The sequence below is a fragment of the Catharus ustulatus genome, chromosome 1 (genome assembly GCF_009819885.2).
Source record: "Catharus ustulatus isolate bCatUst1 chromosome 1, bCatUst1.pri.v2, whole genome shotgun sequence".
Lineage (NCBI taxonomy): Eukaryota > Metazoa > Chordata > Aves > Passeriformes > Turdidae > Catharus > Catharus ustulatus.
In genome coordinates this window covers 1,309,354-1,333,669 of record NC_046221.1, presented here as the reverse complement: position 1 = coordinate 1,333,669, position 24,316 = coordinate 1,309,354, and the positions used below count along the sequence as shown (strand labels likewise).

Genomic DNA, 24,316 nt, shown 5'->3' with positions numbered 1-24,316 from the left:
TCCTGAGGTCCCGTCCCGCTAAACCCAGCCTAACTCCTCCGGCTTTGGCGGAATCGCTCCGGCTTTGTACGGATCCGCACGCCAGCGGGAGCTGACCCCGAGCTTTCTGTTCCCCATCCAAGCTGAAATGAGGGATGGTGCCTGAAATGTGGACAGGCCAAACATCTGGGAAGGGCTGGAATTGTTCCCATTAACGTGGACGCGGTTTGGACGCGACTCCCGCTTGTGAAGGGTTTTCAGCCTGGATTTGTTCCAAGGACATGAAAACCCAACTCCTGTTTGACTCCCAGCCCCTTATCAGATTTAACTCTGCAGCTGCAAGTCTCTTTTCCCCGTTCCTCTCCCTGGGAGCCCGCTGGGAAATGGGATCCCGGGTTATTTGGGAGCTGGGATTCATTAACCCTCGTTATGTCTTAGGAGGGAGATTTTGTCGGGAGTTAATTGGCCCTCAGCTGGTTCCTGTTACCAGCTTGGCAGAGGGAATGAGCTGGAAAGGAGGGAAGGAACCTGGATTTGGGAGAGGGATGGCTTGGGGGAGTGCAGGGAAATCATGGAATGGGTTGGTTGGAAGGGATCTGAAGGATCATCCCATGCACCCATTCCACGGGCAGGGATCCTCCAGCATCCCAGGCTGATCCAAACCCCATCCAACCTGGCCTTGGACATTGCCAGGGATCCAGGGCAGCCACAGCAAATCTGGTAATGCCATCCCAGCTAGGAATCCCTTCCCAATATCCCATCCAAATCCACCCACCGTCAGCTCAAAGCCATTCCCTGTCCCCTGTCCCTCCATTCCCTGTCCCCATTCCCTTTCCAGCCCCTTCAGGCTCTGGAAGGGCTCTGAGCTCTCCTGAAGCAGAGGAGGGGGAGATGCTGTCAGCTCCCAGCCCTGCCTGGGGCAGATCCCTCCAAGCATTCCTGGGATTCAGGCTGGATTTTATGGAGCCTGATGCCTGTGGATGAAATCTCTGTGCAGAGGAGGAGTAGCAGGGGAGGTTGTAATTCCCAAGAGGAGAGGAGTCCTTGGCATTAAATTATTTACTAGGAAATGTTTTCCTCCTTGACAGCAGCCCCATCCCTGCAATCTGGGATGCTCCATCCCAAAATTGCTGCTTCCACACGGGATTGTGCACAGTGGGATCAGTCCCACCCTGTGCTTCCTCTGCCACATCCAGGGATGACAATTCCACGGGGGAGCTGCTCCTTGGGACACAGCTGCAGAGCAAATCCAGACTCTCAGGGCGAGGCTGAGGAGTTCAGGGGTGCAGAGGAGGGTCTGGCAGTGGGGTCTGAGCTCTTTGTCCCCCGCTGCAGGTGGATGCCGACGATGTCATCACCAAGGAGGAGCAGATCTTCCTCCTGCTGAAGGCCAAGGCCAAGTGCGAGCGCCACCTGAAAGCCAAGGTGCCCAAGGTGCACGGTGAGTGCTGCCAAACCCCTGGAGCAGCTGGAGCCATCCCTGATCCTCCCAGCCCTTCCCCTCAGCCCCCCCTGCAGAGCTGGGAGCAGGCAGCTGGAGCATCCCAGGGAATTGGATTTTCGGGAGAGCTCCGTGGGGAGGAGGGCTCAGCACAAAGTTGTGCCAGGCTTGTTCTGCTCCAGAATTCCAAATGCTGGGGGTGCAGGAGGATGTGGAAGTGGTGGAATTGTGGCCCTGATTGTTTTACCCAAGCATGGGAGAGAGCAGCAACCAGCAGCTCTCCCAGGATCTCAGAATTCCAGAGTGGGTTGGGAGGGACCTTAAAGATCCTGTTTGGATCTGGAATGGGCAGGGACAATTCCCACTGTCCCAGGGTGATCCAGCCTGGCCTTGGGCATTCCAGGGATCCAGGGCAGCCACAGGAATCCCTTCCCAATATCCATCCATCCCTGCCCTCTGGCAGTGAAGCCATTCCCTGTGTCCTGTCCCTCCCTGCCTTGTCCCCAGTCCCTCTCCAGCTCTCCTGGATCCCTTCAGGGGCTCTGAGCACTCCCTGGATCCTTCCCTTTTCCAGGGGAACATTCCCAGCCTGGCTCCAGCCCTGGGCACAATTCCAAATCCCAAAAACCCTCTTCAAACAGCAATAAGGAAAACAAATCCTGGCTCCAGAACCTTCCTCCTTCCCCACTCTCCCTCCTGGAAGGGCCCAAGCTCAGCTCAGCCTCTTCCTTCCCCTTCCTTTCTATTTTGGGCTGGAAAATCGCTCCCAGCTGTGGGACTGGGGGGAGGAGGGAGGACAGAACTGTGTCATGGGGGGAGCAAATCCTCAGCCCTGGTTCCTCTCCTCACATTCCCAAAGTTAATTCCTGGCGAGCTGAGGGACCCTGCAGTGCCCAGGGTGGGTGTCCTGTCCCACCTCCCTCCATTTCCAGGGAAATCGGGACAAGCCTGGGTGTTCCTGCAGCTCAGCTTTGTTCCCTCAGGGAATGCTGTGGGAAAACTGGGAAAGGGCCCCAAGCCCGGCTTTGCCAAGCCTGGCTTTGCCAAGCCCGGCTTTGCCACCTGCCCTCCTGGTGCCTTTGGAAACAGCAGCGAGGGGCCATAAAATCCCAGCTTTCCTTTGATTCCAAGCCTCCTGTTTTCCATCAGGAAACCTCAAGCCACATCCTCTGCTGCTCCTTTGTCCCCTCTCGCTGTGCCCAATTAACACCTCGTTAATGAGCGCACATGCACAGGAATTTCCTGCTGCTGTCCCACCTGCCCCTCTTCCAGCCTTCGGGATGGATCCCCCTGGGCTGTGGGATAGGGATAGGGATGGATTGGCAGCCGGATTTTGGGGCAGGAAGCAGATCCCAGGGATTTGGAGACCTGGGTCTGGAAAACTTCCAGTGTGTGGTGGCTCAACCCCATGGATGCAAATCCTGCCTCTGGAAAAAGCTGCTCTGAGCTCCTCAGGCTCCCTGCTCCATCCCCTACAGCAAATCCAATCCCAAATTGTCCAAGAGGAGCAATCACCTGGATTTCAAGGCTTTGGAAACTTCACTCATTAGCAGAGGAGGATTAGATCCAATTAATCTGCACTAATCCATAGGCAGGATGAATTCCCACTCAACCTTTCACAAGGAATATTTTTTTAGGATTTAGCACCCCAGAAATTCCCTTTAGGAGATCCCAAACAAAGCAGGGATTTGCCAGACTGCCCCTCTATGGTTTAAGGGGTTTGTGATGCCAGCAAAGAGTTTTCCAATTTGGAAAAGTTCTTCCCACTTTTCTGTGCCACCCACAGATTTTGGGGTTTCAGATGCCCTTGGATGCAGGGAAAGTGACTGGGTGCAGTGTTTTCCACCTTGGATGATCCAGAATTTGGGATGTGGAGTCTGTTTTGGTGATCAGGAAACTCCAGACCTGTGCCCTCCTCATCCCTGCAGATCCCACAGAAAAATCTGGGAAGGGCAGCAATCTTCACAATGATGATGCTCCAGCTCCTATTTGCAGATAGGATTTAAAAGGAAAAACTGATGAGGAAAAGTGGGGTTGGTTTGGAGCACAATAAATCCTGGATGTGGTTTCCAGTTCCAAATCCATGCTGGGTTTGTCATTCCAAAGAAGGGGAAAGGACAGGCCCACAAAGAGGCAGAAATTTTTGGGGAGATCCTCAGGAAAACACAAGGATGGGATTTCTCCAGCCTCTCTCAGGGAACTGTTTGTGGTGAGGGAGAAGATCCACGCTCAGCTCTGCTGGGAGGGATCAGCCTGGAGAGCCAGAATCCCTCTGGGACCATCCTGGAGCAGCTCCAGCCCTGTGGTGTCGGGCACTGGGGAAAGGAGAAAGTCTCCACTTAAAATTCCTGACCCAGGGCAACAACTCCAGGACTTGAGGGGGATCTCTCCTGGGAAACTCCTCACCACAGGGGTCGTAGGAAAAGAGTCCTTGACCCCATTCTGGAAAGCAGAAACACATCCTGGCTGGCAGGGTTGATATTCCAAAGAAAAATCTGAAGGAACAAAAAAAGTTAAAAACCTCTAAAATTTCAAACTTACTCCAGCCGCTCCAAATTCCCTTTTTTTGCCCCCACAAAAGGTTAAAATTCTGTTTTTCTGGGAGGATGAGGTCGCTGCTGTGCTCCTGGATGGCTCCCAGGTGTCTCTGAGCCTGGCTCCCCATCCATGTGGCTCCCACGTGGATCTGTGCCGTGGGGAGCCGAGGCTGAGCTGCTCCAGGAGCTCCCAAAGAGCCCCCTCAGGATTCGTGCGTCATCCCCACCTTTGGCTGAGGCACCCAGGGCTGCAGACCCAAAATACAAAACCAAAAAAACCCCAAAGCCCTTCCCCCACAAGCGTTTGGTTTCCTCCTTTTCTCTTTTTTTCCTCCCCCTCCTCTTTTTTTCCTTAAATTTAGCCTCCAGATGAAAGCCTTTGGGAAAGAACAGGAAACCCAAAAATTTCTCTTCTCCCGACACAAATATTCCACCCCAGCCCTGGTGGGCAGCTGATGCCACCCCAAAGTTAAGCCTGGAAGGGGATGAAGTGAAATTCCCAGCTCTGAGCCATCAGACCTGACTCTTTTTTTAATCCATGAATTAAAAGCTTGTCTTTCCCTGGTTTGGAAAAGGAGATGGGACATTTTGTGGGGAAAGAAGAGGGATTTTTGCACAACCCTGTCATTAGCAAAGGCCATGGCCAACCCTTTCTCTGAGCCTGAGGTGTTGCAGCTCCAAACTGGGTTGTTTTTTTAATAAATAAACCTATTTTCCCAGGGAAGGTGTTATTTTTAGTTGGGAATCTGGGGCTGTTTACCTGGGTTGTGCATCCCAGTTTGGCTTCCCTGTCCCTAAAGGACCTAGAACTGACTCCAGGCTCTTGCTGGGCTTGGGGAACCCCAAAATCTGCCCCTGGTCTCCTCTCCAGAGGGTCCAGCACCATTCCCTGGTGCCAGGAGCTCCCAGAGGTTGGGACAAGCCTCAGGTACCTCAGAAATCAAGGGGGACAGAGGCATCCTGAGCCCCAAACACCCCAGCCCTCTAGAAATCCATCATTGCTCCAGCTATTTCCATCCTCTCCCAGTTTCCATTCCCAGTCCTTGCAGATGGGGGCCAAAATTCACAAAAAAAACCCCAAACCATCCCATGGGAACACATTCCCAGCACAGTTTTGGCTTGGAAAAGCTGTCACTGCCACAGTGGACACCAGCTGGGGGGGTCAGCGTGGACCAGGAGGCTTCTTAGGATGGAATTGTGGACCAGGAGAGGGTCCAGGATGGAAATATGGACCAGAAGAGGGTCTAGGATGGAATTATGGACCAGGAAAGGACCCAGGATGGAATTGTAGACCAGGAGAGGGTCTAGGATGGAATTGTGGACCAGGAGAGGGGTCTAGGATGGAATTATGGACCAGGAAAGGACCCAGGATGGAATTATGGACCAGGAGAGGGTCCAGGGCGGAATTATGGACCTGGAGGCTTTTTTGGATGGAATTATGGACCAGGAGAGGGTCTAGGATGGGATTGTGGACCAGGAGAGCATCTAGGATGGAATTACCGACTAGGAGAGAATCTAGGATGGAATTATGGACCAGGAGGCTTTTTAGGATGGAATTGTGGACCAGGAGAGGGTCCAGGATGGAACTGTGGACCAGGAAAGGGTGTAGGATGGAATTGTAGACCAGGTGAGGGTCCAGGATGGAATTGTGGACCAGGAGAGGGTCTAGGATGGAATTATGGACCAGGAGACCTCTGAGGATGGAATCACAGAGCAGACTGCTCTTCTGGAGCGTGAGGGAGCTCAGAGTCACAGGTATGAACCATGATGGACTTGAAGGAGCTGAAACTGGGATGTGGCCACTACCTGCAGAGTTTTATGGGCCAGTCCCATGGAGGAATGCCCACAGAGCAGCTAAACAGGGCTTGGAATACACGGAGGAGCGGATCTTGGGAATTACGAGAGGCACAGGCAGTGGTCTGTGGTTTAGATTTGTGAAGGAACACGGAGAAAGGGTGGGGAACATTCCAAAGGGTGGCTGAGCTCTGATCCTAATTATCAACCTTGTTTTAATGAGTGATATGAGCGATATTTTTCCCTCTCTGAGGGAAAGGGCTGGATGTGCTGGAATGAGGACGGAATGGGATGTGCCAGCTGGGAGTTTCCAAGGGGATGTTGGAGGTTGTGTTTGTGCTCCTGGTTGGGGTGAGGGGCAGTGTCCAGAACTGCCTGGTGGGGTCAGGGAGGTGTCTCCAGAGCTGGGACACGGAATTGTCTGGTGGCACCTGGGCTGAGCCAAGACTTGGAGCAGCTCCTGGACCCCGTGTCCATCCTCTGCCTGTCCATCCCTGCAGGGCTGAGCAGGAAGGGGAGTTCTGAACCCCTGGGGGAGGCCAGCAAAGCTCTGGAACTTCTGGATGGGTCCAGTGGGGATGAGCCTGGAGCATCTCTGTGCCCAGGGAAGGCTGAGGGAGCTGGGGCTGCTGAGAGGGACCCAGCCCTGGGTATCCCTGAGTGTCCCTGTCTGTCCCTGGGTGTCCCTGAGTGTCCCTGTCTGTCCCTGGGTGATCCCCTTCCCCACCTCCTTCCATGCTATCCAAACAACCACACCCAGTCCCCAAAATCAGCCCCTCATCCCCCCTGCCCTCACAGCCAGGTTTGAAATCCATCTGCAAACCCCCCAAACTTAATTCCTGCCCCTCCAAGCCCCCATTCCTCCATCTTCCTATCCCAAAGTTATTACTCCCCCTTCCTATCCCCAAATTATATTCCCTCTCCCTATCCCAAAATGATTCTTCCCCTCTTCCAATCCCAAAACAATTTCTCCCCTTTCCTATCTCAAAATTATTCCTCTCCCTTCCAATTCCCAAATGATTCCTCCCCTCTTCCTACCCCAAAGCAATTCCTTCCCCTCTCCCTATCCCAAAATGATTCCTGTCTTTTCCTATCCCAAAACAATTCTTCCCCCTTCCTATCCTCAAATGATTTCCCCCACTTCCTATCCCCAAATTATTTTTCCCTCTTACAATCCCAAAATTATTTCTTCCCTTCCTATCTCAATACAATTCCTTCCCTTCTTCCTATTCCCAAATATTTTCTCCCCCTTCCTGTCTCCAAATGATTTTCCCTTCTTCCTGTTCCAAAATGATTCCTCCCATCTTCCTGTGTCCAAATTATTTTCCCCTCTTCCTATCCCCAAACAATTCCTCCCCTTCCCATCCCAAAATTACTTCTTCCCCTTCCTATCCTCAAATGATTTTCCCTCTTCCTATCCCAAAAGAATTTCTCCCATCTTCCTACCTCAAAACAATTCCCTCCCCTCTTCCTATTCCCAAATATTTTCTACCCCTTCCTGTCTCCAAATGATTTTCCCCTCTTCCTGTTCCAAAACAATTCCTTCCCCTCTTCCTATTTCCAAATGATTTCCCCCTCTTCCTATCCCAAACAATTCCTCCCCTTCCCATCCCAAAATTACTTCTTCCCCTTCCTATCCCCAAATGATTCCTCCCCTCTTCCTATCCCAAAACAATTCCCTCCCCTCTTCCTATTCCCAAATATTTTCTACCCCTTCCTATGTTCAAATGATTTTCCCCTCTTCCTATCCCAAACAATTCCTCCCCTTCTCATCCCAAAATTACTTCCCCTTCCAATCCCCAAACGACTTTTCCTATCCCAAAATAATTCCTCCCCCTTCCCATCCCCAAACGATTCCTCCCCCTTCCAACCCCAAACTCTGCCTCATTTTTTTGGTTCCTCCCCTTGCCATGCCCCGAACGTCCTTCCCGTAAGGGAGTGACCACAATCCCACAGCGTATTCCAGCTGTGGTCTCCCGGGTGCCGGAATGAGCCGGCCAGATTTCTGCTCCGTGCCCCTGGATAAACACCCCGAGCCCGTGTTTGCGTTTGTGCAGCTGCCAAGGAGCCTGGCAGATGGCTGGGACGTGTTCCCCACATGCAGAGTGTCCCGGAGCAGGGACTGAGCCTGGGGGAGGGAAAGGAAAAGGAAAAGGGGGATGGGATGGGATCAGGAAGGAGGGAATAACTCTGGGCAGGGATGGCCCAAATCTGCTCCTGCTTTTCTCTCTCCTACCAAAGCAACCTCTGGGATTCTGGGATTCTGCCTTGGCTCAGGTGGGGCAGCGAAATCGAGCAGCAAAATGAGGGATGCATTTCCTAAAGTATTTGGGATCAGCCTTCCTGCCTTCCCAAGGGAAATCCTGCAGCAAGGACATCCAAGGGGGTTTCTGCCCGTTCCCATCTCGGAATGGCTTCAACCTCCACGCCCTGAGATTCCACCCTTCAGTGGGAAGGGTTGATCCAAGAGATGTTCTGGTGGATGGGGAGCCAATGGGATCCGGGAGGGATCCCACGTTTCCCTCGTCTCTTCAGGAATGTCATCCAAGAGAGTGGTTGCTTGTTCCCATCTTGGAATGACTGCAACTTCCATGTGCTTCAAGGGGGGAGGAGAGATCCAAGGGGTGTCCTGGTGGACAAGAGCCAATGGGATCCGGGAGGGATCCCACATTTCCCTCCAGGACTCGTTTCTCCAGCACTGCAGTGGTGGGGGATGTCCTCGAATCACCAGGAATTCCAGCACCATTCCCACCTCCCATGTCCCCATCCATGAGGGACACAGCTCTGGATTCAGGGGAAGGAAAATCCCTGAGGGATAAACAGGATCATCCCTTCGGGATTGCCAAAACACTTTGGGATGTGGGGTGAGATTTCCTTTTCCAAATAGTTTCTGAATTCTTCTGGACTTCCATCATCCATGAATCCTACTATTTCTTCCAAGGAAAGAAATGTTTGACTGTTCTGCTTCCATGTCCCTATCTACCTGGATATTGATCCAAATAGCACAGTGGAACTCATTTCCACCAAAATTCCAAGGGTTTTTCAATAAGCTTTTCCAACTGCATCCTTTGGAATTCTCTGTGCTCTGGAATATTGTTGTCAGTGTGTCAGAAAGAACTGACATTATTAACACGCTGAATTTTCCCAATTTTCTGCTTTCTTCTTGGAATTCAGCCTGGATCTCCTTGGAGAAATGACCAGGAGAAAAGGAAAACAAAGGGAGAAACCAAACTGTTGATATTGTGAATGTTTTTATAAATACAGGGGGGGGAAATGTTTGGAGGAGCTTTTTGGGCAAACAAACAGAAGGGAATGGCTTGTTTGGATTCCAGCACAATGGGAAATCCGGGATTTTCCCTTCCTGTTTTATCAGAGATTAGTGGGATGGGACCTTAAAGGTTATCCCATTCCAGCCCTGCCATGAGCAGGGACAGCTCCCACCATTCCAGCCAACCTGGCTTTGGACACTTCCAGAAGCAGCCACAAATCCTCTGGAAAAGCTGCTCCACCACCCTCATTATAAAAAATTTCTTCCTTGCAATTAGTGGGAATGAATGAACCCTCCAATCCCCCCTGTGCTCCAGGGAGGTCTCCTTGGGTGGGAGGGTTGGAGGGATTTGGGATGGGAGGGTTGGAGGGATTTGGGATGGGAGGGTTGGAGGGATTTGGGATGGGAGAGGAGGATGGTGAAGCTCCTGTCCAGGACACAGAGGGGACAATCAGCTTTTTGGCTGTGTTAAACCCCAGGAGTGTGGATCCAGCAATCCCAGAGTGAGGCTGCTCCTGATATCACTCCACATTTCCATTTCAAAAATGTTTCCCAAGAGTTTCAGTCCAGGTAGGAGCTCCCAAAATCATTCCAGGAGCTCCAGAAGCGCCTGGCTTGGCCTGTGGATGTTCCTCACCAGGTTTCCCTACTTGCAATCCCTGTTCCCAACCCAAATCCCCTCTCCTTCCCCCGTGGCTCCTGGGATTTTTCAGGAAACATCTGTGTTTTCCTGAATTCTAGGGGGGTGTCCAGGTGGCAGCTCCCAAAAATCCACCTGCCCTTCCCTTAGCTCATCATCCATCCCCAGGGAATTCCAGGCAGGAAAAGATCACTGAGAGGTTTTATCCCTTTTCAAATTTTCCTGGAATGGCTTTTCCAAGCAGGGAATGGGGGCAGAGGCCAGAGATGATGGAGAGGAGGGGGAAGAGATTCCCTGGGGTCGTTCAGGCCTTGGACACTGAGATGGATTCTTTTTTTTGGGAAACTCAGACATTTCCCAAATCTTGAGTCCCACTGGATTCTTATCAGCTGTAATGACTCAGTTCCAGGATTAAAATATTTAAGGAATCATTTCCAAGCAGAGGTCAAAATTTTTAATGCAGAAATCATCTTTTTGAATCCCCAGATTGTCCCCCCATAATGCAGCATTCCAGATTGTCCCACCACTATTCCCTTCAGATTTTGGGGAGGATTTGGGGGGTTAAAAGTACCCAAAAATCAATAATTGTGTGGTTTGGTACCAGTTTTCCACGTTTCCACCACAAAATTTAGCACATTCTTCTTTTCTGGCCTCGTATTTCAGTGGGATGAGAAATGAAACCTCTTAAAAGTGAAATTGCCCTTAGCAATCCGTGAAGGTTTTGGAAAAGTGGGAGATTTTCCCTCTCATTTCAGAGCACTTTTGGAGGAATATTTTTCTCTCAGAGTTGTTTCTCCCCTGTGTTCCTTTTAATGTTTACTCCAATTGATTTATTTTGTCATAAGAACTGATTTTATTTTAAGCAAGAGCACTCTGAGGGCTCCATTAAATCTTTATTTACTTTCTTGTCTGCAGAAAAGACCACAAGGACATCAACATTTTGTCCTGAGCCAAACTTTGTGGGGCCCTGTGTTGGTTTTTTTTTTCCTTTGTCTTTTGTACCTTCCAGAGAACTGAGAAATAAATAAACTCTTTTTTCCCAGTGCAAGTTATCCTGCAAATAACAAGCCAGAGGGAAGAATATTCCCAGTTTTCATGAATAGGAAATGTCTTTTTCTCCTCCTAATGGGACTTTAAGCAGAGAAAATGCAATAAATTATTTCCCTCTTTTTTTATCACGCGGATGTTGAGGAATTTTAGCTGCTGACCCCACTCCCAGCTGATGCTTTAGAAGAAAGGCTGTGATTTGTCTGGTCCTTTTCATCCACACCAAATTAGAGATAAGAAATCAGCTGCTGAATGAGGAGATTTTCAGTGTTTTTCATGTCCTCAAAACCACCAAACTGAATTAATCCGTGTCGGCTCCGACCCTGGACCTCGCTTTGAAGCAATCCTGGTTTTCCTTTAATCCTGGGAGATCACACTGCTGAGGCAGGATGAGTCCCTGGGTGCTGGGAAGCTTTGATATCCATGGAACACGCTGGGATCTCTGGTTGGATTTAGTTTTCCTAAAAAATGAATTTTTTTTTTTGTGGACAGGAGCAGGTGGTTCCTGTTCCTTTTGGTAACTCCCGTGTCCCACACTCCATAATCTCGTGGCTGAGGGCAGACACAGCTCTGGGAGAGGATTTGGGGCAGATCTGGCACTTTGGGCATTTCCCTCTCCATATTCCAGTGCAGCTGGAATTCCATGGATGGGGGCAGTCATCCAGCCCAGAGCAGAGGAGCTCCCTGAGGATGCAGGGCTGGGAGGGAGCGATGCCCAGGGGATTGTGAAGCCCTTCAGAGGCACCTGGACAGGCTGGGGGGATGGAAAGGGAGGAAACTTCTGGAATTCAGCAAGGGCCAGAGCGGGTCCTGGATGCAGGGAGATCATCCCATTCCAGCCTGGCATGGGAGAGACAATTCCCACTGTCCCAGGGTGCTGCAAGTGTCCAGCCTGGCCTGGGACATTCCAAGGATCCAGGGGCAGCCACAGCAAATCTGGGAATTCAATTCCCATCCCTCCTCACCCTCCCAGCCAGGGATTCCATCCCAAAATCCAATCTAAATTCACTTCTTCCAGCTCAAAACCATTCCCTGTGTCCTGTCCCTCCATCCCTTGTCCCCAGTCCCTCTCCAGCTCTCCTGGATCCCTCCAGGGGCTCTGAGCTCTCCCTGGATCCTTCTCCTCTCCAGATGAATATTCCCAGCTCTCCCAGCCTGGCTCCAGCCCTGGAGAAACTTCTCTGGACCCTCTCCAGCAGTGCCCCATCCTTCTGACCCTGGGGATCCCAGAGCCAGACACAGCTTTGTCCTTGTGGAATAAAACTTGGGATAAGACATCTTTATGGAATACAATTCACACCTGCTAGAGCCACGCATGAAGAAGGGACTGGCAGATCCCTGGAATGGGTTTTTCCAGGGGAATGCCAGTGTTGGCCTCTTCAGGTGTTTCCTGGCAGTGCAATGACTCACTCCTGTCCTGGTTTGGAGGAGAGATGTCTGCTGAGAAAGGCAGGAGCCTCTCTTTGAAATGAAGAATGTAAACCCCCTCCCTCCAAATTATTATGATTTTGAAATCAAGGGGCTCTCAGGCAAAGATATGGGAATTAGGATTAACAGTTCTTTACTAGGGAAATTAAAATAGAAATACAGCACTACAAAGAACAAACCCCAAACCCTGGCACAATCAGAGTACAGCCTGACACCCGTCAGGCAGGGTGTTGGCAGCAGTCCCATTCCATGGTGGCTGCATCCTCCTGCAGTGACAGATGTGGCTCAGCTGGAGCAGTGCTCCTGTACAAGGTGCAGTTTCCCTCCGGAGCTCCAGTGGGGATGTGGAGAAATCCGGTTTTCCTCTGGAGTCCAGTGGAGAAAGGGGCTCCCTTAGTGTCCCAAACCCTCTGTTTTATCTTGGTAAGAAATGTTGGGCTCTTCCCCCTGGCTGGAGCAACTCCCAATGGGATGCAGTAATTTTATCAGTGCCACAGTGGGACTCAATGGCCATGAGCAGAAAATGACTGGCTGGAGGAAGGATGGGTTGTGAAAAGATAAAGAACACTGCCCCAGCTGGTTTCAATGGATGGACCATTAGCAGAATATCTGCCACAGAGATCAGGATCACTGCCCCACCCTCAACAGATGGGGACAGAACAGATACCTTTTATCACATCCTGTATTGTAACCCAGACCACTCCTCTCTGTCCCCTCTCCCCACAGATGGCTTCTGCCTCCCGGAGTGGGATGGCATCGTGTGCTGGCCCGAGGGCGTGCCCGGCAAGGTGGTGGCCATGCCGTGCCCCGAGTACATCTACGACTTCAACCACAAAGGTGGGTGTGGAGCCCAGCAGGGACACCCCTGGCAGCCAGGAAACCCAAAATCCCCCTCAGCATCATCATCCCCTCTTCTCACATGGGCCCTCCCCTCCGAGCAGGAGTAAACCCAGGGATGAGGAAGGAATGGGATTGTTTATTGGTAAATGTGGATAAACGTAAATTATGGGAAGAAAAGCTTGGTTGGAACTGAAGTAATGACAAATTTCCCACACAGAATCACCAATTCCCACCTGCCCCTCACAGACTGTGACATTCTAAGCACCAGTTACCAGCTCCTAAATCCTGGAGATTTGTTTGACCCCATAGAACTCTGAAATATTCTCCCAACTTTTATTCGCCACCCCAGGCTTTGTTAATTCTGTGTCCAGAGCCCTGGGGTGTGTCTGGGAGCAGAATGTGGGAATTCCTCCCTGTCAGAACCAACAGAGCTCAGGGGGATGCACAAAGGACATCCCTGACAGACAGGAAATTCAAAATTTTCTTCATCATCCCTTTTTTCTCACATGGGCCCTCCTTTCCGAGCAGGACTAAACCCAGGGATAAGGAAGGAAGGAAAGAAGTGTCTATTGATTGTGGATAAACATAAATAATGGGAAGTAAAGCTCAGCTGCAACTGAAATAATGACAAATTTCCTACTTCTGAATGGCTTAGTGGTGTTTCTCATATAAAAAAAAATGTTAAAAGCAATAAATGGGCACAGAGATGGAAGTTTTTTGCAGCCCAGCTTCCCAGTAGCAGGCAGGAGGGCCCAGTTTGGGTGGCTCCAGCTCAGGATGAATTTTGTCCCATTTTCCTGCTGACTCCATGTTATAAGTGCGTGACATATTGTTGGCTTTTTGCAAATATTGAAATAAATGCTATGTGTATAATGTTCAAATATTGAAATAAATGCTATGTGTATAATGTTAAAATAGCTTTTTCTGCATGAATGTAGGGGTTTTTTTTCTTTTCTTCTAATAGCAAAAGTTAGATATAAATTTTTTAGAGATAGTCTGCTTAAACCACCCCCTTAGTTGAGATAACAGCCCGTGAATGTGTGATGGGAATTCTGCAGCTGACACAACAATGATCAACACTCACTGGCTGCAAAGGGCCGGGACCACCACCCAAAGTAAAAGGTGATAAAAATAAAATTAAAACCACAAACCAAAAAACACACATACTCCAAAAAGTCAAACCCAATGAGCGGCAATGCTAAACAGTCCCCAGAAAAAGTTTGACTATACATAAAGAAATACGAATGTACAACAGGTTGATGTATTGTAAAGTGTATTTAAAGGGGCGTTCCCAAATCAGCCCAAGCACCCTTTGCTTTATGTGTGCCTCCTGCTGTCTCTTTAGTACCCTTTCCAATGTCCCCAGGAGCGGAAGTGTTGGTGTTTCTCACCCCCTGTGTCCTGTCCCTGCAGGCCACGCTTATCGCCGGTGTGACCTGAACGGGAGCTGGGAGCTGGTCCCGGGCAACAACCGCACCTGGGCCAACTACAGCGAGTGTGCCAAGTTCCTCACCAACGAGACGAGGGAGAGGGTAGGTGGGAGACTGCAGCAGGTTGGGATAGATGGGGAGGGTTTTACAGGCAGGGTTTGGAGCGTGTGGTTTATTGCAAAGGGCGCGGGTGGACGGGATTTGTTTGCCAGGCACAGCTCGGAGCAGGGCAGGGAGAGAGTGAGCGGGGAGAGAGCAAGGGATGAGAGAAAGAGCTCAGAGAGCAAGGTTCCCATTACAATATAATAAATCTTCTGTGCTGAATATTCTAATTTCCACTGACCAGTCTAATACAAGATACAAATCCTACAGCATTTACACACAGACTGTAAGAATCATTGCATTACCATAATGTTTTACACTTTAAACCCTAAAAACTCCTCTTTGGACCCCTCCTGCCAAGCCAGCAGGGTCTTCTCTGCCCTTGGGCTGTCTGCAAGCAGAGGGGATTGTTCAATCCAGAGGGGATTACTTTTAGCTTTTATTACTTTTATTCTATTGTTTTCTAGTTTTTCAGTAACTAAGGTTTGGTATCTCAGGGATGGCTTTCATTTCCATCTCGCTCATGGTTTCCATATTCTCAAAATCTTTTAGGCAATCATTTTTATAGGGTTTTCCTGATTCATCCTCCCTTCAGGTGGGCACTGCACTCCTGGCCTGGTGCTGGGCTAACCCACGGAGCTCTGGCTCATCCCAAAATCCCACATGAGCTCCAGCTCATCTCCCTGCTCTTGGAAACCCTTCCCGAGCTCGCCAAAGCCACGTGGTGCTTTGATGGGTGATGCTTGGATTGGAAAATTGTCCTGGAGGGCAGGAAGGTTTCCTGCAGCTGCCGTGGCTCCCGGTCCAAGGGAGCCTGGGGGGATTGGAGCGGTCGTGGGGATGCTCAGAAGTGGTTGGAGGCTGTTCCATGGCTCTGAGACTCCTCTGCCACGGCAGGAAATCCTTCTGCTGCCAGGCTGTTATCAAAAATTCCAGTGTTTATGTGGCTGGCTGTGGGAGGGGATGTCCAAAAACGTGGAGCCAAACCAGGAGGAAGCGGTTGGGAGAGCTGGGAATGTTCATCTGGAGAGGAGAAGCTCCAGGGAGAGCTCAGAGCCCCTGGAGGGATCCAGGAGAGCTGGAGAGGGACTGGGGACAAGGCATGGAGGGACAGGACACAGGGAACGGCTTTGAGCTGGAAGAAATAGGTTTAGATTGGATATTGGGAAGGAATTCCTGGCTGGGCTGGAATTTCCAGATTTGCTGTGGCTGCCCCTGGATCCCTGGAATGTCCAAGGCCAGGCTGGATCATCCTGGGACAGGGGGAGGTGTCCCTGCCATGGCAGGGATGGGAATGGGATCATCCTAAAGATCCCTTCCCACCCAAACCTAACTGGTATTCCATGATCTTGAATTATTTCTGGTGTAATCACAGTTTGGAAACAGTGACACCACTCCAAAGCTGGAAAAGGGTTTCAAAGCACATGGAATAAATCCATGAGCCATAAATTGACAAAAATTCAGATAACAATAAAAGAGCAGCTGCCAGAAATTTCCTACCTCGCCATGAGCCAGCCTGGGGCTCTGCAGTGCTGGGAGTTGGGAAGGAATTCTGTGCTAAGGGGAAGCAAAGCTGTCCCTGGTGTCCCCTGGGAGGATGTGACTCCTTGTCCCACAGGGAATGACATTCCCATCCACACACCTGCAATTCCCAAAAAATTTATACAAACCCTCTGGTTTTGCAGTGGCTCTGGAAGAGAACCCTGAATATGGAACAGGGCACTGGGCACTGCAGGAGGTTTTGGGTTTTTTGGTTTTTGGTTTTTGGTTTTTTTTTGTTTGTTTGTTTGTTTACTTTGTTTTGTTTTGGCTTTTTTGTGGTGTTTTTGTTGGTTTTGTGTTTGTTTTTTGTTTTTGTGTTTGGTTTTGTGTTTGTTTTTTGTTTTGTTTGGGGTTTTTTGTTGTTTTGTTTTTTGTTTTTTTGGTTTTTGTTTTCCTTTTGGTTGCTCTTTTCTCCTTAAGAGTGAAGCAACTCATGAATGGAGTGATTCAGGATAACAAGGGAAGGAGGAAAAGGAGGAAAGGAGGGAAAGGAAGAAAGGAGGAAAGGAGGAAAAGGAGGAAAAGGAGAGGGTTGGTGGGATTTTTCCCAGCCCAGAGTGGAAAGACTCTTTTACCCCCAGAGTTTCCTGGGAAGCTCCTGGAGCAGGAGTTGGAGTCATCGAGCTCCTTGGCCAATGCACAAATTTCTGACTCTCCAAAGTCTCCTCTGTCCCACTGCCCTCAGCCCCACCCTGGGGTGTGAATTGTTCGGGTGATTCCCAAGATTTCCCCCAGGGAAAAAACATCCTTTCCTTTTCATTTCAACAGGCAGGACCTGTCAGGGGAGCTGGTAAAGGAAGGGCACAAAGAAGAGCAGAGTTGCCCAATTTTTGTTTTCCACCAAGGAGACTTTCCACCTCCAGGGTGATTTAAAAAGCAAAATCTCCCGTGGTGGGTTTGATGGGCCTGACTTTGTGTCCCCTGAGTGGTCACAGCACAGGGGACTCTGTTCTTTTACAGGAGGTGTCACCTCGTTTTTATTCTCAGCCTCTTGGAAAATCACTGTTCTTAATGAGCTCTCCCTTAATGAGCTGTTTTAATAACCCATCCCAAAATCCTCATTATCCAAAGCTGAGGCATCTTCTGCCAGGAATTTTCTGTCGTGGCTACAAAGGGGAATGGAATAATATGTAATGTTAAGACAAATTAAATAGTATTTAATAGTAAGACAAATTAAGCCTGTTCAGATTAAATGACCAGGCTACTTAAGTGGTGTTTACTCATGGCAAAGAACACTAAAAAATGAATGTTTCTGCCAGCTTTGAAATCGTATCTTGATCAACAAATTAATTTAATGGCATCTATTTATCCATTTTTAGTATTATTATCATTATAAATTGTATTTGCAAGAGGTCTCTTCCTCACCTCAGCAGTTCTGTCACAGAGTTCCCTGGTTTGGTCACAGGGGTGGCTGAATTTTTGTGACAAATAAAATGCATCCAGTGCAGGTCCCTTGGGCCTCAGGGCATGAAAATCACTCTGGAAATAAAAGAAGGAGGAGAAAAGTGGATTTTTTCACAGAGCGCACTGGAAAGCCTCTTGTCACACTTAAATGTGGCTCTGCAGCCCTGGGATTAATAAACCTTCCTCTAATTCTTTTTTTTTGGTCGAGTAGATTTTCAACAACATCTATTTAGTAGTAGTAGTAGTAGTAGTAGTAGTAGTAGCAGCAGTTATTTTATTTTATTTTTATTTTATTTTTATTTTATTTTGTTTTATTATTTTATTTTATTTTTTATTATTTTGTATTTAATTTTACTTTATTTTATTTTATTTTAATTTCTTTTCTTTTACTTTATTTCATTTTATTTTATTCTCCTAATTTTATTTTATATTTTTTATTTTACTTAATTTTAATTTTCTTTTCTTTTATTTCCTTTCATTTCATTTCATTTTACTTTATTTTATTTTATTTTATTTTATTAATTTTATTAATTTTATTTTATATTTTTATTTTATTTTACTTTATTAATTTCATTTTATTAATTTCCTTAATTTCATTTTATTAATTTTATTTTATATTTTTATTTTACTTTATTTTATTTTATTTCACTTCATTTCATTTTACTTTATTTTATTTTACTTTATTTTATTTTATTAATTTTATTTTATATTTTTATTTTATTTTACTTTATTTTATTTTATTTTATTTTATTTTATTTTATTTTATTTTATTTTACTTTATTTTATTTTATTTTATTTTATTTTATTTTATTTTATTTTACTATATTTTATTTTATTTTTATTATTATTATCTTTGTACTTCCCTCAGTCCTACCATGCCCTCAGCCATTCCATGCCTGGTCTGGAGCTCCCTGATTTTATCAGAGGTGGCTGAGTTCTGGTGACAAATGAAGCACTCTCTGTGCACCCACTGCAGGTCCCTGGGGCCTCAGGGGGTGAAAACCACTCTGGAAATAAAAGAGGGGAGTTAAAAATGCATTTTTCCCTCAGCGTGCTGCTGTTACTCCCAGAGAGCACAGAGGCCTCTTGTCACACTTCAATGTGGGATTAATAAACCTCCCTTTGATATCTCATTTCCATGGAGCAGAAATGTGCAGGGATGTCAGCACGGGGGATTTGGCCACGAGGAGCCGTTGTCTGGAGCGAGGGATGGTTTTCTATTCTCATTTCCCTCCCTGGGGAGCAGCATCTTTGCGTCACCACCAACAGCTGCATCCACCCAAGGCTCTGCCAGCACTCCCAGCAGATGCAACCAGAGGCAATTTTAAGAAACTGGGATATTAGGAAAAAAAAAACCTTAAAAAAAAAAAAAACCCAACCCAACTGTCTGTGGCTATAAATATCTGGAATTGCTGGCTATCTCTGGAAATAGGCCTGAACCTATAGATAGCTGGAGATATCCACACCTAAATAAACACCACACATCTCCAGGCAGGGATGTTTGTTTAGGTGGGGAGTTCTCCCATTTTAGCCACGCTGGGATAATTTTAAGGTTGGCCAAAGCAGCAAACAGAGGGCCCCAGAGCAAGCTGGTGTCCTGGCTGGAATAAATGGGGATTATTTCATGGAGAGCAGCTCGGAAACCGCTCTGTGCAGAGAGCAAAGGGCGTTAAAGCCATCAGAGGCTGCAGAATTAACAGCTCATAACTGCCCCTGAGCCACTGAGCTGGGCTGGATTCCCACTGCACAATTCCCACTGCAGGGTGGGAACGGACAACCCTGGAGCTGGGATGGGGACAGGTGTCCCTGCCATGGCAGGGGTGGCTCTGGGTGGGCTTGGACACCTCCCACTGCCCCAGGGTGATCCAAGTGTCCAGTCTGGCCTTGGACATTCCAGGGATCCAGGGGCAGCCACAGCAAATCTGGGAATTCCAGCCCAGCCAGGAATTCCATCCCAAAATCCCATCTAAATCCACTTCTTCCAGCTCAAAGCCATTCCCTGTGTCCTGTCCCTCCATCCCTTGTCCCCAGTCCCTCTCCAGCTCTCCTGGATCCCTCCAGGGGCTCTGAGCTCTCCCTGGAGCTTCTCCTCTCCAGATGAACATTCCCAGCTCTCCCAGCCTGGCTCCAGCTCTGGGGGCTCCTCTGGATTTGCTCCAAATGGTATTTATTGTGGATTTGTTCTTCTCTAAGCCCCCCTTCCTTCCATGAAGGAGCAGAGTTTAAAGGACCTCTGGCCTGGCCCTTCTCCTTTATTGCCTAAATTCCCTTAAATCCAGGAGTGAGGGTGACCTGTATTCCTGGAGCTCCTCAATCTTTGGGAAAAATGCAGCACCAATGACAAGTGAGGAGCCTCAGGTAGCTTTTTAGCCAATTCCTCCCCAAATTCCATGGAACCCCTGGCTGTGGATCCCTTCCCTTCCATACACCCAACTGCAGCAGGATCATTTTTCCAGTCACTTTTTCCAGCCCTGGCAGCAGCAGTGGCACGTTTGGGTCAAAACCCAGGAATTTCCCTCATCCCCATCTCCCCCAAAAGAACAGGGATGCCAAACTTTGGTGGTTTTAAATCCCAAGGATGATCTGAAGGGCGAATGGGATCTCCAAATCCCCAAAATCCCAGGGAAGGGGAGTCAGAGCCAGCAGCTTGGGAGGTTGGGAGCCGCCAGCAGGATGGGCCATCCTAAAATCCAACCTCAGTCCTGCCTTCATCTCCTCCTGGAGGCTTTTTCAGCTTCCTGGGAATCTGGAGGGGCTGGGAGGATCCATCCCCTCCCAAACACAAAGGGCAGGGCTGCTCCATCTCAATCCCATTGTTCCAGGGTGGGGTCCTGGGAGCAGCAAACCCCTCTGTGGAGCCTCACAGTGATGGCACAGGAGCAGCTTTGGATTGTTCTGTCCCCAAATTCCACCAAGGAATGCCAGCAAAGTGCCAGGCTTTTGCAGCAGGACACGGGCAGGGGTTTTAAAGTCCATGGGGGAATTAAAAAAAATTATATGAGGGGTGTTTTGTTCATAATTTCAATTAACCTCGAGGTGCTGTCCTCATTCCACGCCTGTGGATTTGGTCTGGAAATAGAATCCGAGAATCCTGGAATGGTTTGGGTTGGAAAGGAGCTTAAAGATGATTTTTATGGACATGCATGTCTAAATTGGGGTGTCTGAGGCTAAACTGGGGGTCTTTGAGAGCTGATCCCAGCCACCCTCCAGACTGGGAGGATTTAAGAGCCTGGAATGTTCATGGATGGAGGGAACAGAGTCCTACAGGAACAGCACCATCAACACCCCAAGCTTTCCCTTTGGAAATCAGTGCCTATTCTGTGCCTTTAGTGCATATCCCATTTTGTGAATATCCCATTTAGCTTTTTTCCAAGTCCCATTTTCCTGTTAAAAAAAAAAAAAAAAACTAAAAAAAAAGACAAGGAAAACAAGGACAGAGATTTTCTGGCTTTTTTCATCACTCAAAGCATCAAACCCCCGATTCCAAACGTGTCCTTAATGACACCTGAATCAGCAACTCAGAGAAACTTTGCAGAAATTCCATCTGGAAAATCCTTATTTATGCTTCCAGCCCCCTGTGCTGATCCCACCCTTCACAGCTTTCCCATTCCTCAAAAAACACGGGATCCCTCCCAGTTGAAAATCCCTGCTCTGTCTGGTTTTCCTTTTCCTTTGCACCCATGGCAACAGCTGAAAGAGTGGAGGGTTCCTGCAGGAATCAAATCCATGGAATTGTGGAATTCTGGATTGATTGGGAGAGACCTTAAAGTGCAACCAGTTCACCCCCAGCAGCCCAGGCTGCTCAAAGCCCCGAACACTTTGATTAAATGATAATTAAATGAAATTACATTGGTTTAGTCAGCACATTTTATAAACCAGGATCTCACAGCAAGGGCAGGTTTGGGCTCTTCCAGCAGTGGATGGCCAGGGATGGTCAGTCTGTACTCAGGAGATTTCCAGGAGACTTCAGGTGGGAATTTGTGGTTTTCTGGGAGTTATTTAACTTCCCATCCACCTCATCTCCCTAAGGATGCTCCTCAGACCATGGAGATCGTCCTTGCAGCCATTCAATGTTTGCAATTCAATGCAGATCATTCCATATTTTCCTACCTGGAGGATCTTTCCTGCTTGTTCATTGTGGTTTTCATGGAGCCAGGACTTTCCTTGGGAGACCTGGAATTTGTTTGGAATCTCCAATTTATTTTTTTTTTTCCCTCGTGGGTAAATCCAGGGTGGAAAAACTCCAGTCCTGAGCTCCGAGTGAGGGAGAAGTGGAAGTGGAGAACCCAAATTTTTTGCTCCAAAAGCTCTCCCCAAAGATCTGAGTACCCCATCCAAGAAATCAGATTTCCCAAGGGTTTTCCAGGTGGGATTTGGGAAATCTCCTTTTCCAAGGAGGACTCCAGAACCCTCAACCTCCCAAAACCTCCTGCCAATCCTGACTTTTCCCAAGGCCATTCCCACCCCTAGGAACGTGGATCTTCCCAGTGACACTTCTGAATGGGGCTCAGGGATGTTTTGTTAAGGCCTCACAACCATTGGATTACTGAGAATTCCAACCTTGAAGTGAGATTTTTTTTTTAAAATTATTATTATTATATTTTATTTTGTTTTTTTTTACTGTGGAGGCAAACGTTTTCCAGCTCTAAGAGGACTCCAGCTTGGCAGCAGGAAAATCACGCCAGGATATTTTTCCCTGAAAGCTTTGAAATCTCCTCTTCTTGGCTTTGCAGGCCCTGCTGCCTGCACAGACAGATCTATAAAAATCTATAAAAATATCCCATAAATACGCACAGACACACTCAGTAAATTAATATTGGCAAGGGCTTCGCTCCTCCAGCGCAGACCGCAGAGAAACATTCCCAAATCTGCGGATTCTGATGTAATAGGGCTGAGGTTTGGCATTCCAGGCCGGCGTTCCAAGCCTCAAATCCCAATCAGAGCTGTCATTCAGAGCCCAGCATTCCTGACGTGATTGCAGGGCGAGGGGAAGGAGGGAGTGAGCAGAGAGATGCTGAATTGGTTGGGTTTTTTTTGGGATTTATTGGTAAAATCGGGCTGGGAAAGGCAGGGCAGGCTGGGATGGGGCCAGGCATTTTAACCCTTTCCAGGAATCCCTGAGTTCAGCTGCAAGTCCCAGCAGGATCAAGGAAAATATCCCAATATTTAATGGGAACCTCAGGGTTTCAAGGCCAGATTTAGAAAATAGCAACCTAAAACTTCCTAAAGGATTCATTATTAGGAACTCTCCTGTTCCAGGGCCTTTTCCAACGGGATTTTGGCAAGCTCAGGTTGTGTCTGGGTTGGATAACCACAGGCAGAGGCTGCTTGGGATTTTAAAAAGGGAAAAATAAACGCAGGTGATTTTTTTTTCCTCATATCCCATAGCCAAAGTATTTCCTTCCCGTGTTTTCTGGTGTGGGTTGCACTCCCCCAGGCTGGACATCACTCATCCAGCCACAGCTAAATTGTGCAATTCCAGCAAAATTCCCAGCTCAGCAGGCATTTTGTCCTGCAAAAATTCCCAAGTGATCCCTGAATTGGGCATGGCGTCTGTAAAGTGCTTTGGGCTCCTTTGGGATGAAAATGCTGCAAAATTCCCAGGTATGGGGTGAACCCCACTCCATCATCAATATCCTGCAAAATTCTCAGCTCAGCAGGCATTTTCTCCAGGCAAAAATTCCCAAGTGATCCCAGAGTGGCCCATGAGTTTGTAAAGCACTTTGGGCTCTTTTGGGATGAAAATCCTGCAAAATTCCCAGGCATGGGATTAACCCCACTCCATCATTAATCCCCTGCATAATTCCCAGATCAGCAGGCATTTTGTGCAGGTAAAAATTCCCAAGTGACCCCTGAATTGGGCATGGGGTCTGTAAAGCGCTTTGGGCTCCTTTGGGATGAAAATGCTGCAAAATTCCCAGGCATGGGATTAACCCCACTCCATCATTAATCCCCTGCATAATTCCCAGATCAGCAGGCATTTTCTCCAAGCAAAAATTCCCAAATGATCCCTGAACTGGCCATGGGGTTTGTAAAGCGCTTTGGGCTCCTTTGGAATGAAAATGCTGCAAAATTCCCAGGCATGGGGTGAACCCCACTCCATCATTAATCCCCTGCAAAATTCCCAGCTCAGCAGGAATTTTGTCCTGCAAAAATTCCCAAATGATCCCTGAATTGCGCCATGAATTTGTGAAGCACTATGGGATGAAAATGCCGCGAAACTCCCAGATATGGGGTAAACCCCACCCCATCATGAATCCCTTGGGACAATCCCACCTCCCCACCCCAGGGGACACAATCCCCCCTTCCCCAGCTGCCAGAAAGGTCGGGATTCCCCAGGATGTGGGCTCTGCAGGGCTGTGTGGCGCAGGAGCGTTCCCAACGTGACGCTGTTTTCTCCATCGTTTCTGCTGCAGGAGGTCTTTGATCGCCTCTATTTGATTTATACTGTTGGATACTCCATCTCCCTGGGATCCCTCACAGTTGCTGTCCTTATCCTGGGATACTTCAGGTAGGCGGCTCTGTTTTTACCTAAGCGACACCGGAAAAGCCTCGGGTTTTTCCAGAAGGATAAAATCGGGGTGGCGCAGTTCAGGAAGCCACCAGGGCTTGGTGGCATCTGTGATTTGGGCTGTGTTAGGGCATCTCAGGGCAAACCTCCTGGGGGATGGTGGGTGGGATGTTGGAGCTCCTTCCACTTCCCTTGGGTGGAGTTTCCCAGGAACTCTTTGTAAAAAATGGGAATTCCTGGGTGTCTCCTGTTGGAGTCAGCGAGCCAAGGGCCTGCCTGAATCCTCCAGAGTGCAGGAATTGAATTAAAACCCTTGGATGGATCAAAACGTGTCCTAGTTTGGAGGAGAGGTG

At 48.4% G+C, this 24,316-nt stretch overlaps 1 protein-coding gene across 1 annotated transcript in view; it reads left to right on the top strand.

The window, feature by feature from the left end:
- PTH1R (parathyroid hormone 1 receptor) overlaps nucleotides 1-24,316 on the top strand; it is an 83,251-nt gene that overhangs the window by 36,605 nt on the left and 22,330 nt on the right. Inside the window, exons 2-5 of the mRNA XM_033068506.1 lie at nucleotides 1,315-1,420; nucleotides 12,861-12,971; nucleotides 14,388-14,506; nucleotides 23,869-23,963. Coding sequence (XP_032924397.1) covers nucleotides 1,315-1,420; nucleotides 12,861-12,971; nucleotides 14,388-14,506; nucleotides 23,869-23,963 — 431 coding nt within the window. The remainder of the gene's footprint in view (nucleotides 1-1,314; nucleotides 1,421-12,860; nucleotides 12,972-14,387; nucleotides 14,507-23,868; nucleotides 23,964-24,316) is intronic.